Source organism: Cervus canadensis, chromosome 13, assembly GCF_019320065.1.
Source record: "Cervus canadensis isolate Bull #8, Minnesota chromosome 13, ASM1932006v1, whole genome shotgun sequence".
Classification (NCBI taxonomy): domain Eukaryota; kingdom Metazoa; phylum Chordata; class Mammalia; order Artiodactyla; family Cervidae; genus Cervus; species Cervus canadensis.
In genome coordinates, this window is record NC_057398.1 from 59,514,130 (window position 1) to 59,532,252 (window position 18,123).

General features: G+C 36.5%; 1 protein-coding gene across 1 annotated transcript in view; it reads left to right on the forward strand.

Annotated features, from left to right (window-relative positions):
- Positions 1–18,123, forward strand: part of USH2A (usherin) — an 893,901-nt gene that overhangs the window by 721,807 nt on the left and 153,971 nt on the right. The window contains exons 57-58 of the mRNA XM_043484771.1: positions 5,515–5,698; positions 6,636–6,793. Of these exons, the coding sequence (XP_043340706.1) occupies positions 5,515–5,698; positions 6,636–6,793 (342 nt within the window). The remainder of the gene's footprint in view (positions 1–5,514; positions 5,699–6,635; positions 6,794–18,123) is intronic.

Consider the following 18,123-nt stretch of genomic DNA (forward strand, 5'->3'; position numbering starts at 1 on the left):
AAGTCGCTCAGTCATGTCCAACTCTTTGGGACCCCATGGACTGTAGCCTACCAGGCTTCTCCATCCATGGGATTTTCCAGGCAAGAATACCGGAGTGGGTTGCCATTTCCTTCTCCAAGAGATTCTCTGTCCAAGGGATTTTCCAGGCAAGAATACTGGAGTGGGCTGCCATTTCCTTCTCCAGGAGATCTTCCCGACCCAGGGATTGAACCCGGATCTCCCGCATTGTAGGCAAACACTTTAACGTCTGAGCCACCAGGGAAGTTTAGTCAAGTAGTGGGAAGAGCTTGAACTGGATTATTGCTCTCTTTTAAGAATTGCTGCCATGCCATCAAGCTCTCATCCGTTTTTAGAGTTCAGATGTGCAAAATTACAGACATGTGTTCCTCTAGCATTGACAATATGAAAAAGCAAAAGTAAAAGACCAATGTTTTTCAGTTTCCTTCCAGATTCCTCTTGCCCCACGATTTATCTGTTGCCATTCCTTTAGGCTCTTCCTCTGTTCCTCATGATTGTAGTCTCCCTTGGAATTCTTTAATACTGGCTTTAATTTCTGATGAAGAAGGGGAGCTCCCCAAATTCCAGAGCCTTCACAAAGGCTACACTCATAAATTTTTAAGGCCTAAGTATCTACCAATCTACTAGATGTTTATAATTAAGTGTTTCACAAATATTTCAACCTCAGTATTTCATCACTTAAAATCTCTCTCTCCACCAACTTGCTTTTTTCACTTTTCCCTGTCTCAAATACCACCATCTGTCCAGTCACCCAAGTCCCCAAGTTCACATTCTTCATGCTTCTCTTTCCCTGAGGTTATAGTGTGTAATTCTTTGTAACATTGTATTCACTTCAAATCTTAGGGAATTTTAAAATTTTGTTCTTCCTTTTCATCCCATCTAGCATTGCCTTAGTTCAGACTTCTACAACTTTTCCAGATCCTCTTAACTCATCCCGCTACCCCTAGCCATTTCTCCTCTTTTTCAAATCACCATCCCAAATCTTTTTCTGCTTTTTGCCAAAATAGGCATATCTCACATTAGTTACTTCCAAAAAAATCTAATTTTCTTCCAGGAGGAAAAAAAAATACAACTTTTAAGTAAATCACATTAGACCCATCAAGTTTTAACCTCTGCCAGTTTGTTGAGTATTTTGGTCTTTCCTACATGAAGTTTAATGGTACTTGAACTTCTACCATGCTTTCCCTATCTCTAGGACTTTGTGTGGATTCCCCTCAGTCTAGATGCCCTTCCCTACATTCTCACTTAGTTAACTCTCACTTTTTTTTCAAAGTATGACTCAGATATCTCCCATTTTGAAACTCTCCTCTAAACCCAGACCCTCCCCACCCATCCCCATCTCACCCCCAGCCTGTGTCGGGCACCCTTCCTAAGTGCTCTAATAGCACAATAAGCTTTCTGTTCTTAATGCATTTATCACACTGAATGATAAATTGTTATTTCTCCATTTTTAGGCTTCCCTGGTGTCTCAGATGGTAAAGACTCTGCCTATAATGCAGGCACCCTGGGTTTGATCCCTGGGTCAGATAGTTCCTCTGGAGAAGGGAATGTCTACCCACTCCAGTATTCTTGCCTGGAGAATCCCACAGACAAAGGAGCCTGGCAGGCTACAGTCCATGGTGTCGCAAAAGTTGGATATGACTGAGCGACTAACACCTTGACTCGTGATATCCTTCCTTGAAGAATAAAGACTATTTGTTTTTACCCATACATCCACAGTGCTCAACACACACACAAAAAATGATAAATTTGAATAGAATGTTAAATCAACAAATGAACAATTATTGAACAGTCCAGAAGTCAATGCATTTCTGACATTAGCCCACAAAGAACTGGTTCTTGTTATTAACTCCCAAGGGAAAGCCAATCCACAAAAAATGTTGGTACTTTTGACTTGGAAGATTCATATGGATTTAAGAAATGGGTAATATTGCATTTCACTCAAGACAAAGTTAAATCCAGTAGACATGTTCCTTTTTTAGTAGCTATTATATCAAGAGAGCAATCAAGGTTTCCTTCTGACCTTTCCCCCTTAAACCTCTCAGCTAGTTTACCTGCTCCCCACCTCACTTCTAGATGATTTCCCCCATTACCATCCATTTCCTTCTCTTAAATTGCCTCAGTTCTGCCCTCCCATTGTGTAGAGTGGTTTTCTGATATCACTAAGACCCAGGCTCTGTGAGGGAGGTAGATTCTTCACCTGAGACTTAATAAGACCTCTCACCAAAGGCAAGTCCTATTCTATCAGTGATTTCTTGCAGTTGCCAAGATAAAAGTGTCTCCACATCATTCAGTTTAGTTCCGTTCGGTCGCTCAGTCCTGTGTGACTCTTTGTGACCCCATGGACTGCCACACGCCAGGCCTCCCTGTCCATCACCAACTCCCGGAGCTTGCTCAAACTCACGTCCACTGGGTCAGTGATGCCATCCAACCATCTCATCCTCTGTCATCCCCTTCTTCTCCTGCCCTCAATCTTTCCCAGCATCAGGGTCTTTTCAAATGAGTCATCTCTTCGCATCAAGTAGCCAAAGTATTGGAGTTTCAGCTTCAACATCAGTCCTTCCACTGAATATTCAGGACCGATTTCCTTTAGGATGGACTGGCTGGATCTCCTTGCAGTCCAAGGGACTCTCAAGAGTCTTCTCCAACACCACAGTTAAAAAGTAAAAATAGAGCACTTATTAGTTTTTCACACATTCCAATTTCATCTTATAGATCAAACCAGTGGGCACAGGGTTATTAGCAAATGGACAGAGCTTTCTCCAGCTTATATAAATATAAAACTCAAGTTTTATTTAAAACATAAAGCAATTCCAAAATGTGGCTTCATTTTATTTCATTGACTCCTCTCTACCCACAGGCTACACTGACTGATTCAAAACAGAAACTAAGCAATAGCCTTTTCTAGTACAGTAGTGATTTTTTAAAACATCCTTCAAGGTGAGAAAAACAGGACTGCAGGGAGCAGATTATGAACCAAAGCTTTATACTTTATCTCTTAAATCAACAAATTAACATCATGTTTAAATCAAAACTCTTAATTAGTTGGTTGAGTCATTTAGCAGCTGTTGGCAGAGAGACACAGACATAAAAGTATGTTATGATTTGTGTATTTGTCCAAGTATCTAACATAAAATGAGCTTTCAGAACAAAATGAACTACTTTCTTCTCAGAAGTAGGTTGTTCTTAGAAAATCAGTAAGTTTGAGCCATGTTTAAGTCTATCTAGATTCTTCCAGAATGTTGCAAGTAAATTGCATTTGAATGCCCTGAGATTTTTTTCTTATAAAAGTGTTGAAATCTTCCCCTTTACTGAGTAACTTACACAGGAGATACACTCGATCAAAAACTATTGATTTTTGGGAACCTAATATTGAAATGAGTTTTTAAAAACTGAAGAAGAGAGTTACAGTGTCTATTCAGAGCATGACCAGATGACAACATGAAATGGGAGATTGATCTTTCTCATTGCTAGGTTCTCCATCAATATGTTTTTATACTTATAAAGAGTACTTAAATGTTTGACCTTGAATTACAGTTGTTTGTATATACATTTTATCTTTTATACAGAAGGGTATCAATTCTTTGTAAGAATGAGCTATATCTTAGTCATATTTGCATTCCATAAATATAATAATTTGCAGGATGTATATTTTCAATAAATTTATTCATTTAATATTTATTAGGCATTGTGCTATCCATAAAGGTACATGGGCTACTAATACAGAGCAGATCCCTGCCTTCATGGGGCTAACTTTGTATTAAAAGCAGGAGAGAGAAATAGTCATAAAAACATGAAAATAATGATGATATAAAAAAAAGATTATAATGTTTTGCGTATTGAGAGGAAAATAGAAAAGGGTATATATATGATCGAGAGGAACAAGGTGGGGATTACTTCAGACTGTGTTAAAGTTATGGTTAGGCAATAGTGGTCAAAATAAGCTCCCCCTGATAAGGTGATATTTACACAGGTCACTGAACTTGGAGAATAAAATGCATAATTGTCATGTGTCATGAACAAAGATGTTCCAGTTGTAGGAACTGGAAGTGCAAAAACTCAGTGGTGTGAAAGAAGTTGAAGCATTCTTAGGCTGGAAATGAGTCTAGTGTGGCTGGAGCTTCATGAATGATAGAGAGAATGGTGCCAGGTAGGCCAGAGCCAGAAAAATTAGGATCATACAAGTTATCATAAGGAATTAAAATTACACTATATGAACAATTTCAGAAGGGTTGTATATTTTACGAAGATTCAGTTCAGTTCAGTCACTCAGTCATGTCTGACTCTTTGCGACTCCATGAACGGCAGCACACCAGGCCTCCCTGTCCATCACCAACTCCTGGAGTTTACTCAAACTCAAGTCCATCGAGTCGGTGATGCCATCCAGCCATCTCATCCTCTGTTGTCCCCTTCTCCTCCTGCCCCCAACCCCTCCCAGCATCAGGGCGGTTACATTAGCTTAAAGACACACTTTACATACTTTTATAAAGGTTACAGTGAAATAAAAACAGACAAGATTTAAAACATGGACACTACTTTATCACAGGAGTTCATGAGAGGGAGAAATGTAGTTTGGATCAAGAGAGGTAAAAATATAAGGACTATGCACATTCAGAGTAGAATCTGCAGGACTCGATGATAGTTTCCACTTAGGAGCGAAAAACTAAAATCCTCAAGATAATTTTTTTGTGTTTTCCCCAAGAAAGTGAATAGTTGGATAAGAGTGGAAGACAAATAGATGGTAGACCAGAAAACCAAGAGTTCCATTTTTAGACATTTTAGGTTTTTGAAATGTAATTAGTTATCCAACTGGAGGTAGATAATGTTAGAGAGTAGAATCAAGGGTGTGACGCTCGGGAGAGAGGTTTAGCACAGAGTTGGGCATCGAGCAGTGCTCAACATATAAACAATGTTTAACATTGAGACTAAATGATCATCTGCAAAGAGAGTGTTAGGAAAGATGAGGAGAGGGAAGTGTAAAGAGCCTAGTTCTCTAAGGCACTACATCATTTTGGAGTATAAGAAGGAAAGAGAAGCCAGTAAATGAGACTGAAAGAAGTAACCAAAAAAAAAAAAAAAATCAGAGTGCAGTGTTAGAAATGCAAAATATGCTTGTTCATTGAATTTGATAATTCAGGCAAACACTGGATTATGATTCCAAGTAAATAGGCATCCAAGTTGAGAATCCCTGGATAGTCTCTTAGGCCTTCATGATACTCAGAGTAACAGCCAACACAGAGAAATTTTCCACCCCTAGTTATCTGGTACTTTCTAAAGGTAATTCATAATAATAATAATAATTAAAGCATTAAAAAATATATTTGCATCCAATTATGTATCTTAACTCCAAAGCAAATAAAATGTATTTTTGTTGCTTACCATGATATATTTTTTTTATCAATAGATAAAAATATAGTATGTGAGGGGTTGGTATGACTTTTGATAATGTGCTTATCATATCCTAACAATAAAAATTCACTGTATTATCTTTGCCAGGAGTTTGGGTGACACCTCGACACATTGTTGTCAATTCTACAACAGTGGAGTTATTTTGGAGCCCGCCAGAAAAGCCCAATGGCCTCATTTCTCAATATCAATTGAGTCGTAATGGAAGCTTGATTTTCCTGGGGGGCAGTGAGGAGCAGAATTTCACCGATAAAAACCTGGAGCCCAACAGCAGGTAAACTAAAAGAAAACTTTACTAGTCATATGGTGAGAATTTTAGATTTTTCAGGGTCAAGAACAAGTCCATCTCCAACTGAAATAATATTATATCAATTGGTTGATTAATCTCCTCATGTATTAGCTATTCCATAGCTAATGAGATCTCTTAATTTATTTCAGACAGAAGACCCAAGCACTAGCTCATTATACTAGTCCTCAGAGGATGTGAAATTCCTTTAAAATGTAAATAAATAATTAGTCTTTTATTTGACATGAGAACTTTTAAGTATATTAAATATACAAAGCATTAAATTTTTTAAATTATCAAATGATCTTCAAAAACATGCATCCCTGAACTAGCAAGGAAAGAGATTTAAAGAGGTTTGTTTTATATCAACAGCCTTTATTTCTGGTATAGTGTTTTCTCTACTTGTGATACTATGTATAGACCTGAGTGGTTTGGGGGGAAAGTTCCACATATTTGCAATTCATTGCCATTCATTTCTCAGCAGAGATAAAATATATCTTGGATCAACAGATGTTTTATTGCAGGGAGTAGAGTTCAATTTAGTTTTATTGTAGAGAGTAGCAGATCAATTTAGAAACATCTTTCTCTAAACATACTTCCCTAAACTCTAAGCCATTAAAGATGGAGAAGATTCATTTGAATCCTCCACAATCCACCAGCACAATCCAAGACTTTCCTGAAATCTTTAAGAAAAGCAATTAATTACTCAAGGGTTAAAAATAAAATGGGAAAAGGACCAAAACAGTGGAGAGAGCGTTGCCTGTGGTAGGAAAACTATAAGCTCTATAGTAAAGTTTCTGAATAGGAAGCAGGGAATTTGAAGTTTGTCACAAATTTAGGACTAAGCAATAGATAGAAAACTCAACAATCAATGTTCAGTTCCCCGTGCATTGCTTTATCACAATTCTTTCTTTTTGAAATATAGATATGTTTATAAGTTAGAAGCCACAACTGGAGGTGGCAGCAGTTCAAGTGATGAGTACATTATACAGACACCTATATTAACGCCAGAAGAAATCCAGCCTCCATATAACATCACAGTAATTGGGCCTTATTCCATATTTGTAGCTTGGACACCACCAGGTAAGAAATAGAACTAGTGCGTGTGTATAAAACATTTTAGAGGAAATTAACTGGAAATAGGATGAAAATGTGAATTTAGTAGGTCAGAAGGACACAATCTGTCTCTGGATAAGTATGAACAGAATAAACCAAACCACACTCACAAGTGTTTATATGCATAAGCATTTATATACATGCATATAGATAGATATAAGTGTAGGTGTGCAGATAAAGATGTATAGATACCTAGATATATACATTTCTATCAAAGCAATACTTTCAAATATCAACACCTGAAAATCTCTTCTTGTTCATACATATCCAAGGTAAGTAACATAGGTCTGAATTACCTTGAACATTTCTACAGGATCCCCCAGATTGAATTGTTGGTGTTATAGTCGTGAATGGGGAATCCAGAAAAAAATGGGCCACTCCATTCATATACCTTAAGTTGTGACCAGTGTGGTAGCTGAATTTTACCTCTTCGAGCTGTGTAGCCTCCATCAAACCATTGACTTAATAGTGGGTTGCTTTTGTAGTTTAGTGCATTATTATTTGGAATATAATAATCATCCTTAACCAAAATTCTGGTTGCATTAACCCTGTGGGTTAAAGGTTACAGTGAAATCTTGCTTTGTCTTTTAACATGCAAGGTATATGAAAGTTTTGTTTCAGTAAAATTTAAAACTGATTTTTATTGTACTATGCACTTCGAAGATATGTGGTTTTATTTTGAACATCTGGTCTTAATATGAAGTTGAAACATGAAATGAACACAAAACCCTGTTGTCCCCATGAGATTAAGCTTAACCACATTTCTACATGGTACTGAAAATAATTGGTTAACAGTCATTGGGCTCTCAGCAGATCTATTTTGTAAAATACTTAACAAAGACTTATCTTTCATTGAATTGAACATGATTCAGTCAAAACAGGTAATATAGTCATAAGAATAACATAAAGGCCTAAATGTATAAAACTTAAATTCTCATGAACCAACATCCTTCTGCTATTGGTTTTAAGAACAAAGTATAAACATAATCTAAGAACAAAGACAAAAGGGTCTTTTTTGAGTCAAATCCACAGACAAAAATCTCTCAAGACTTTCTAAGCAAAGAAAACTTAAGTTGCTTAATATATTTAGTTGTTAAATATAAATGATTCCATTCACCTTTGTTTTAAAATGAATATGTAACATACTAAATTAAACAAATGAGGAGATAATCAATAGTACCAGAATGTGTCATCAAGTGCTGTAATCTTTATTTCAGTTTTAGAAGCATGGATATTCTTGAACAATGCTTTTAATTTTAACAGAGGAAAACCCAAATCTTGTACTGCGAAAAACATATAAATTTAGGGACTTCCCTGGTGATCCAGTGGGTAAGACTAGATGCTCCCAGTGCAAGAGACCTGAGTTTGATCCCTGCATGCTGCAAATAAGACCCAGGGCAGCCAAATAAATAAATTTTTTTAAATCTGCAAATTGATATATTCTTTTATGAAATTGATTTCTCTCTTCATTGAAGAGCATGACTATGTTATCTCCTTTTAGCATGTTTCTCCATGGCATTTTTATGGTGTCATGATGTTTTTGCCCCACAAAGTAAAATGAGGCATCACAGAGCCAGCCTAAGGTCAGATTTAGCCTGTTGTCTGGAGACCTCTCAAATTCGGTCCAGGGTCTTCTACTATCCAGGTTCTCAAAGAACATAAAGGAAAGTTCAGGGTGATATGTAAAGTTGATGGTTTCCTAGCCAAGCAACCAGGAATTTTCCATAGTGTATCAAATTCCTTGTCATGTTCACATTATAACATGCCTAAATTGCCATTGCTAGTCTTAAGACTTTACACTCAGTAAGGATTTGAAAGCATCTTTCTTTTTTCTTTTTTTTTAATTTTTTTTGGAGTATAGTTGATTTACAGTGTTGTGTTCGTTTCTGCTATACAGCAAAATGAATCAGTCATACGTATACATATATTCACTTTTTAAGATTCCTCCCCTATGTAGACCACTACAGAGTTTTGAGTAAAATTTCTTGTGCTATACAGTAGATCCTTGTTACTTGTCTATTTTATATGCAGTAGCATGTATATGTCAGTCCCAGTCTCCCAATTTATCCCTTTCTTCCCTTTTCCCCTTGGTATCCATGTTTGTATTCTACATCTGTGACTCTTTCTGTTTCGTAAATAAATTCATTTGTAGCACTTTTTTAGTTTCCACGTATAAACAACTTCATATATTTGTGCTGTCTATTAGCTGATCTTAAATAAGTCAGTTTGTCTGAGTCTCAGTTATCTCCATCTGTAAAATGGAGATAGTTGTAGCACCCCCATGTAGGGTTACTCTAATGATTAAATGAGATAACTTACATAGCTGACATATCATCTGGTCTGCAGACTGCACTCAGCCCCTTGGTCGTGTGTGACTCTCTGTGACCCCATGGACTGCAGCCCACCAGGCTCCTCCGTCCATGGAATTTTCCAGGCAAGGATATTCTATAGGTGGTGATAATTTTTGGATAATTAGTTTTACCTTTAATTATTTTTAAATTAATTTTACTGAAGTAGAGTTGTTTACAATGTTATATCACTTTCTATTGTACCAAAAAATGAATCAGCTATACATATACATACACCCTCTTTTTTTAATTTCCTTCCCATTTAGGTCACCACCGACAGTTGAGTAGAGTTTTCTGTGCTGTACAATAGGTTCTCATTAGTTATATATTTTATACATCGTAGGGACTATTTGTCTATCCAATCTCCCAATTCATAACATCCCTCTTCCTTTCCCCGCTTGGTATCTATGTTTGTTCTCTACATCTGTGCCTCTATTTTGCAAAGAAGTTCATCTACACCATTTTTTATGGATTTCGTATATAGATGTGTTAATATACAATATTTGCTTTTTTCTTTCTGACTTACTTCTGTATGACAGTGTCTAGGTCTGTCCACATCTCTACAAATTTTAAATATGTATTTGTCCCAAGATCTGTTAGATCCCAAGGCCCCCACTTTCAAAATGATAAAACTGTAGGCTGAAAAACTGGGTTTGTAAATTTTGAGACTTTCCTTGAATTTTGACATGTTTTTCTTTGAGTTAAGAGCATTTCTTGAGCATCATATTTCTATGTTTAATGTATAATGTTTCTACTTAAAAAAGGATCATTGTGAAATAAGACATGAATTTTGCTTTTTTAATGTCACCTTAACCCTTATCCACCTCAGGCTTTGTAGAAATCGTTCATTGTAGCCCATCCTGAGGGATATCGTAGAAATGCTTTACATGCTAACTCTAACACTGTAACCAATGGTTAATAAATCTATAATATCCAGACCTGTCAATCTTTTAGTTTCAGATGCACAAAATCCATTACAGAAACCCTATAATATATGGAAAGATTAAAATCTTAAATTAAACTTTTTTCCTGGTGCCTAGAAGGATTTTGGACTCAGTAAACAGGCAGATGATTTTGACTTGTGTATAATCTACAGTTGATTTTATTGGAAAGTACCTCATGCTGTGTTTTGATTTAGATAATAAAAACATTTTTTCTGTTCCTGAAGAGTCACAAATATATATTTTAAACAGGAAGAAAACAAACTTGTTATAACTGGAGGTTGTTTATTTGCCGACAATCAAGATCTTTCTATGTATTCATCATAGGATCCTGCCATTACAAAGTGATTACATCATACACAGGGCTGGAAAATGGACAGTCCATGCCTGTAGTTCCCCAACCTGAATGAACATTAGAAGCACCTGGAAAGCATGTGCAAAGATAAGCTCTCAACCCCAAGTTTATGAATAAAAATATCCTGGATGGAATTAAGTGCCGTAGGTCAGCGGTCCCCAATCTTTTTGGCACCAAGGACTAGTTTTGTGGAAGACAGTTTTTCCATGGACCCAAGGGGCAGGGGATGGTTCTGGAGTGACTCAAGCACATTACATGTATTACATTTTATGGGCGTGCATACTAAGTTGCTTCAGTCATGTCCAACTCTTTGCAATTTCATGGACTGTAGCCTGCCAGGCTCCTCTGTGAGGTTCTCCAGACAAGAATACTGGAGTGAGTTGCCATGCCCTCATCCAGGAGACTTTCCCGACCCAGGGATTGAACCCGTGTCTCTTAGTTCTCTTGCATTGTAGGCAAAAATCCTGTAGGCAGGATTTTTACCGCTAGCGCCATCTAGAAGCACATTCTGCACTAATCTGACAAGATGTACCAGTCTGCAGCCTGGAGGTTGGAGACCCTGCTGTAGGTCTCTGTGATGTGCTCCAAGTGTAGTAGTAACCATGGATCACCCACATCAGGCAAAAGTGATCAGTTACAATAAAACTCTGAAAATGTGAATTAGACCAGTTTCCCTTGAATGTCCAAAGCCAAATTAATGGTTAACTTAACCAATTTTTTCACATACTTTTTTGGGTCAGTAGAGATGGAGTGACCTTACATAGGTAAGTTGCTGGGAGGAAAAAGTCTCTGTGGTTGCCTGGCAACAAAAAATGACTTTGGCAATTAAGTGGGCTCTAAGTTTACATGTTATTATTTCAATGATATGTATGAATTGTATTATTATGCTATCTATAAATAGTATTATTATTATAAGTCCTATTATTAATAGTACAAGGGTGCAGCCCAGAAAATATATGAGAATATTCAAAGGAAGAGAAATTGTGGTAATGATGGCAAGTATCATACATATTCATTAACATTACATGTTTATATTTGCCATTTGTTAAATTCCTAGTTTATGCCAAACACTTTGATAAGCACTTTCCCTGCCTTACTACAGTTGATTCTCATGCGAACCTTGGAAAACAAGTAATATCATCATCAAAATATTAAGATAAGAAACTTGAATCTTGAACAAGTAATGTAATTCACTCAAGATCACCCAGTTGAGTCAAGATTCAGACTCAGGTCTGCTGCCTACTACTTACTGCCTTATAAAAGCAATTCCTTCCTGTCTTCAGCTTAACTCTTGAATTCACATCATACTTTCTTTTTATTGCCCAAAGTCTTTCAGATTTATGATACAGCAACTAGGTTTTCTGAAATAGTAGCCCAGAGGGCCAAGACCCAGAACTAGGTGTTGGCCAAAACTGAATAATTTGGGCAGGGGGGGTTTGGTTTTAAGGAATTAATTATGGAAAATGGCAAACCCCTTAAGGGAAAATATCTCTTGCGGTGTGAAGAGACTAGTAACCAGAATCCTTTACTGACCCATCCAGAAGTACAGAAAGAATAACATGACTTAGCAAAACTAGATTCCATGTCCAGGAAGATCTTAATTAGGAGAGAGAGCATAAGAGTCATTACTCAATTAACTACAAAGAGGTTCCACCCATGGCTGATTCATGTCGGTGTATGGCAAAAAGCAGCACAATATTGTAAAGTAATTTTCCTCCAATTAAAATAAATTAATTAATTAAAAAAGAAAGACTTTTAACACCTTGGTAGACATTCTTTTGGGCTTTCCAGATGGCTCAAGTGGGAAAGAATCCACCTGCCAATGCAGATGATGCAGATTTGATCCCTGGGTTGGGAAGATTCCCTGGAGAAGGAAATGGCAACCCACTCCAAAATTTTTGCCTGGAAAATCCCATGGATAGAGGGACCTGGAGGGCTAGAGTCCATGGGGGTGCAAAAGAGTCAGATACAACTTAGCAAGTAAACAACAAGAGACATTCCCTTACCTCCCAGATAAATCTTGGTTCATTTTATAGCATTTATTACTTGATAAATGTTAGTAGTAAGATTATCAAAACCCTCCAAACTCTAGAAAATTGAGATTTCCACTTTTTTGTACACCATTTGTATCTTCAACTTAGATGACATGCAAACAACATATCCTTATAACATATTTGCTGAATTAATAATGAAAGAAAATGGTGAGAAAACTTCCAAAATTTATCATTCAGGGAAATATAAATAAATTTTAGATTTTCTGCCATTTAAAATTATTCAGACACTTGTTTTCCTGTAGAAACCCACGTTCAGGGGGCACTGGCTCTGTGCTGGCCATTCTTACTTTAATCTACAGTAGCATAAACAGGGTTAGTTTATTCCTAAACATTTCTTCTCACCTTTTACCAGCTCTGAACCTTGGGTCAGAACTTAAACATTTATATTAAAGATGAAAAAGGATATATGTTACCTTAATGATTGAAAAAGTATAGAAAACGAAGTAGAAAATACTTCATGGGACACAAATGATTTTCTAAGATTAAGAATTGAGATACGCATCCCTACCATTTCAGAACCCAAACATTCAAAATTATTTAAACTCTGAAGGTAATAATGGGACTTTCTAATTTATCAAGGTGATGACTCTATTTTGAACTGTCCTAGCCCTTAATCATCTTCTAATTAACAATGTCATTGGATCCAACATCCGCTTTTTCTCACTAAAGATAATGAGTTATTTAGGCTTGATGCATAATGTTGAAATACTGGTGCCTTTCCTTTCACATTTATCTCTTAGTCCATTACCTCTGTTGCCAGTTCTTCTACTGAGAAATCATTTAAATTAATATTGCTTAGGAATATAAATGATTTTTATTAATCAAGTTTTAATTAAGGGGTGGCTATTGGCCTCTCTGTAGACATTAAACATCTTGGTGTCCAGTGAACTAATCAATGCAGTGTATTATATCAGATACTGTCCATTTAAAGTCAAATTGGCATAAGACTTTTTAAAGTATTCATGTCACATTAATCAGGATAATTCAACACTGGCAGTTGTTTCAAGCTTCTTATGTGTGCCATAGACAAGTGGCAAGTAGTGCTGAGTTTCAGAAAAAATGTAAAATCATTGCAATGATTTGTAGTTTATTTTGTGTATTAATTTACCTATATTGTTTCAGTTTTACTGAGTATAATTAACAAATGGTAATATATTTAAAGTGTATAATGTGATCATTTGATATAAGTGTACATTGTGAAACTATTTCCACCATTAATTTAATTAACACATTCATTATCTCATATATTCTCTCATTTTTCTTTGCTTTTCTTTGTTATTTTTTTTTTCCCTGGTGGGAACACAAGTTCTATTCTCTTAGCAAATTTCAGTTGTACAATACAGTTCATTTCAGTCACTCAGTCATGTCCAACTCTTTGCGACCCCATGGACTGCAGCATACCAGGGCTCCTTATCCATCACCAACTCCCAGAGTTTACTCAAATTCATGTCCATTAAATCAGTGATGCCATCCAACCATCTCATCTTCTGTCGTCCCCTTCTCTTCCCACCTTCAATCTTTCCCAGCATCAGGGTCTTTTCTAATGAGTTAGTTCTTTGCATCAGGTGCCCAACGTATTGGAGTTTTAGCTTTAACATCAGTCCTTCCAATGAATATTCAAGACTGATTTCCTTTAGATGGACTGGTTGGATCTCCTTGCAGTCCTAGGGACTCTCAAGAGTCTTCTCCAACACCACAGTTCAAAAGCTTCAATTCTTTATTGTCCAAATCTCACATCCATACATGACTGCTGGAAAAACCATAGCCTTGACTAGACAGACCTTTGTTGGCAAAGTAATGTCTCTGCTTTTTAATATGCTGTCTAGGTTGGTCATAACTTTTCTTCCAAGGAATGAGCATCTTTTAATTTCATGGCTGCAGTCACCATCTGCAGTGATTTTGGAGCCCCCCAAAATAAAGTCAGCCACTGTTTCCCCATATGTTTGCCATGAAGTGATGGGACCAAATGCAATGATCTTAGTTTTCTGAATGTTGAGATTTAAGCCAACTTTTTCACTGTCCTCTTTCACTTTCACCAAGAGGCTCTTTAGTTCTTCTTCACTTTCTGCCATAACAGTGGTGTCATCTGCACAATATGGTATTATCATCTATATAGTCACCGTGTTTTACAATCAGTCCTCAGACCTTATTCATCTTATAACTGAAAGTATGCACCATTTACTAACTTCTCTTTATTTCACCCATCCTCTCAACCCCTGGCAACCACCATTTAGTCTGTTCTATGGGTTCAGCTTTCTTTAAAAATGAGTCCATGTGTAAGTGATACCATTCAGTATTTGGCTTTCTCTGTCTGGCTATATCACTCAATATCCTCCAGTTTCATCCATGTCATAGCAAACAACAGGCTTTCCTTTTTTAAGATTGAACAATATTCCCATCTTAAATCTATTCCATTGTGTCTGTATCATATTTTCTTAATCTGTTCATCCATTAATGGACATTTAGGTTGTTTCTATACCTTGGCTATTATGAATAATGCTGCGGTGTACACAGCAGTGCGATTGTCTCTTTGAGATAATGACCTCATTTACTTTGAATATATACCCAGAAGTTGAATTGCCAGATCACATAGTAGTTCTACTTTTAATTTTTTTTTTTTTTGAGAAACCTTCATGGTGTTTTCCATAGTGGCTGTATCAGTGTACATTCCCAACAACAGTGTACAAGGTTTTCTTTTTCTCTACATCCTTACCAGCGTTTGTGATTCCTGTCTTTTTTGGTAACAGAGACCCTAACAGGCGATCTCATTGTGTTTTTGATTTGCATTTACCCATTGATTATTGATGGTGAGCACTGTCTCATGTACCTATTGATCTTTTGTATATCTTCCTTGGAAAAATGTCTTTTCAGATCCTTTGTCCATTTTTTAATTGGGTTATGTTTTTTATTATTGGATTGTATGGGTTCCTCATATACTTTGGATATTTAATCCCTCATTAGATATGTGGTTTGCAAATATTTGCTTTTATTCCATAGGTTGTCTTTTCATCCTATGAATGGTTTCCTTTGCTGTGCAGAAGGAAACCTTAGTCTAATGGAGTCTGATGGAGTCCCTTAGTCTGATGGAGTCTGATGGAGTCCCTTAGTCTGATGGAGTCCCATCTGTTTATTTTTGCTTTCATTGTCTTTGCTTTTGACGTTTAGTAAATTTATCTTACCTTTTTGAGTTCTAACGTGTGCTTGGCATTTTGAAAGAGGTTGACACATATCTCATTTAATGTTCATAATAACTTGTAGTACATCCAATATTTTCCCTTTGTTGCTAATGAGAAAAGTTAATTTGGGTGCTGAAAGCTTTTCTCTAGGTGATTCATCACATAGGTGTCAGTGCCAACTAGCAATAAATTTCACTCCAAATCCTTTGAGCAAACACACTATTCCATATTTTTACAGTATTTTTCTACCTAAACAGTGTGTAAGGCAAATTATTCTCTTCTGCATTCTACCACAATCCAGTTCAAAACTGAAAAAACTATTGCCATAGATACAGCAAGCATATATGAAGACAAGTGGTTCAAGGGCAGTTCATCCAGTAACCCAGTAGGATCATTTTATTTGCAGCTTAAAATTTCACAGGATGTAATTCATTTACATTTGAGTGGATTGATTCATCTATTCATTTCAACAAATGTGAAGATGTTTACTAAGTCCCTCTCTGGGGGGTGCCAGGCATGATTCTAGACATTTTGAGTTTAAAAGAAAGAAGGAGTGAGATATTGTCCCTCTTGTCAAAAACTCTGCCATCTAGTTGAACAGAAAAGGTATAAAATTATACAAACTATGTAAAATTTCCATACAGTTGGTATGGGTGTGTGTTTAAGAGGGTCCAGTTTCACTTCCATGGCCCCCAAAGGAAATTACCAACATACCCACATCTCTACAAAGGAGACATGCGGCTAATTTGTTAAAAGCATTATGTTAAGCACAGCCCGTGGTTTGAAGCAAATGCAGCTATCAAACCAATAGTTTCCCTCTTAGAATTGTTCTTGCTCCAGCTCCTAAAAAAAGATTTTAAAAAAGGATTATTTGATTGACTTGTCCCATTGTAAAGTATGCACCTGCTGTGAAATGAAGCCATGGAGGGAAAAAAAAGTTGAATAATTTAACTTTTTTATTTGTAAAGATAATCAGGGTTTTTCTGATTACATCTTAACTTCATAAATGTTAAATAACCTATCAGCATCTAGTTGTTGTAAATTATGAAAAGGAGCCTTGCAAGGAATATTAACCAACGAAATCTTTGTTCTTTAGTGAACAAGAAAATGTGTTATGGCAGCTTGTCATCGTGCGACTGGTAACTTTGACACCAAATAACAAAACTGCCATTTGCACTTAGGGTAAATTGGTTCACATGGGTTTCCGCTGCTCCTCTTGCTCTGACATAAATTTATGAACTCAGGAACTAACCAAGCTGTGTGGCTTGCCAGCTGACTTTAACAAATATGCCCATTTCATTTCATTTAGTCGTCAGAATACCAGGGGGCTAGGTCATTTCAGACTCATTGCAGATGGTCTAGGGTTTGCAGGACACGGGAGGCTTTCATGTCACTGTCCTGTAAATTATGACAGTGGAGGGGGCCTTCTTTCCTTAATAAGTGCATGTCAATGCTTGACATGTTCACAGCTTCAAGGAGCACTTTCTGTTTCCACACCTTACAGGTGTATGTAAAGGACATTTATTTCTGATTAACCAAGACGTGAAAAATGCATTTTCTGGGTACACACTTTGACCAGCCATGATCAAGATTATGTCTATATTTGAAATGTGGTGTAAGTACAGTTTTGTTCCCTGACCTCCTAGGAGTCCTGTCTTTTAAGCAGAGAAGATACTGGAAGCAGACCGGAAGTGGCAGACATATAATAAGGTGCAAACTCAGACAAATTGAACAAAAGACCACTCTAAATTACTGCTGAGAATAAAGACTAGGATATCTTCATGGCTACAACTTTTACATATCCAAGTATATGTAAAAAATAAAACTAGATAAGCAACTTTTGTTATAATAATAATTGCTTGATTCAGTATAACATTGATTTGTAATCGGAATAACTGCTTTATATAAAAGATGGGTTCAGCAGTGTTTGTGGGCACATGGAAACAGTGTCATAGCTATGGGGTATTTTTTTCCCATTTTGCTCAATTTCATTTTGTTGTATAGAGATGTCTGTCATTTACTTGGCACTTCCTGTGTTGTAGTAAGGAACTAAAATATTTTCAATACATTTTTAATTAATTCTTTCATCTCTTTATGAGGTGGCTATTAGTGTCACCATTTTATAGAAGAAGAGACTGGTGTCCGCAGAGGATCAAGAATTTACTAGGGAATAAGGAAGGTAGAAGAGGGATTTGATCTGACTCCATCCTGTGGTTTATCTAGTTCATCAAGAATTATAGGATATTTTCCAAAGTGTGTTTGCCAAACTTTTCCACAAGATCTGTCCTAGGATCAGAGATGACAGAATAAACATGTAATCTGAGGAGGTTTGAAAAAACCTGAAGCAGTCATCATAACCTGGTAAATTATTTTAAGGTCTCACTTTTTATCTTAAAATTTCATGCAAATTTGACGTTGAATTC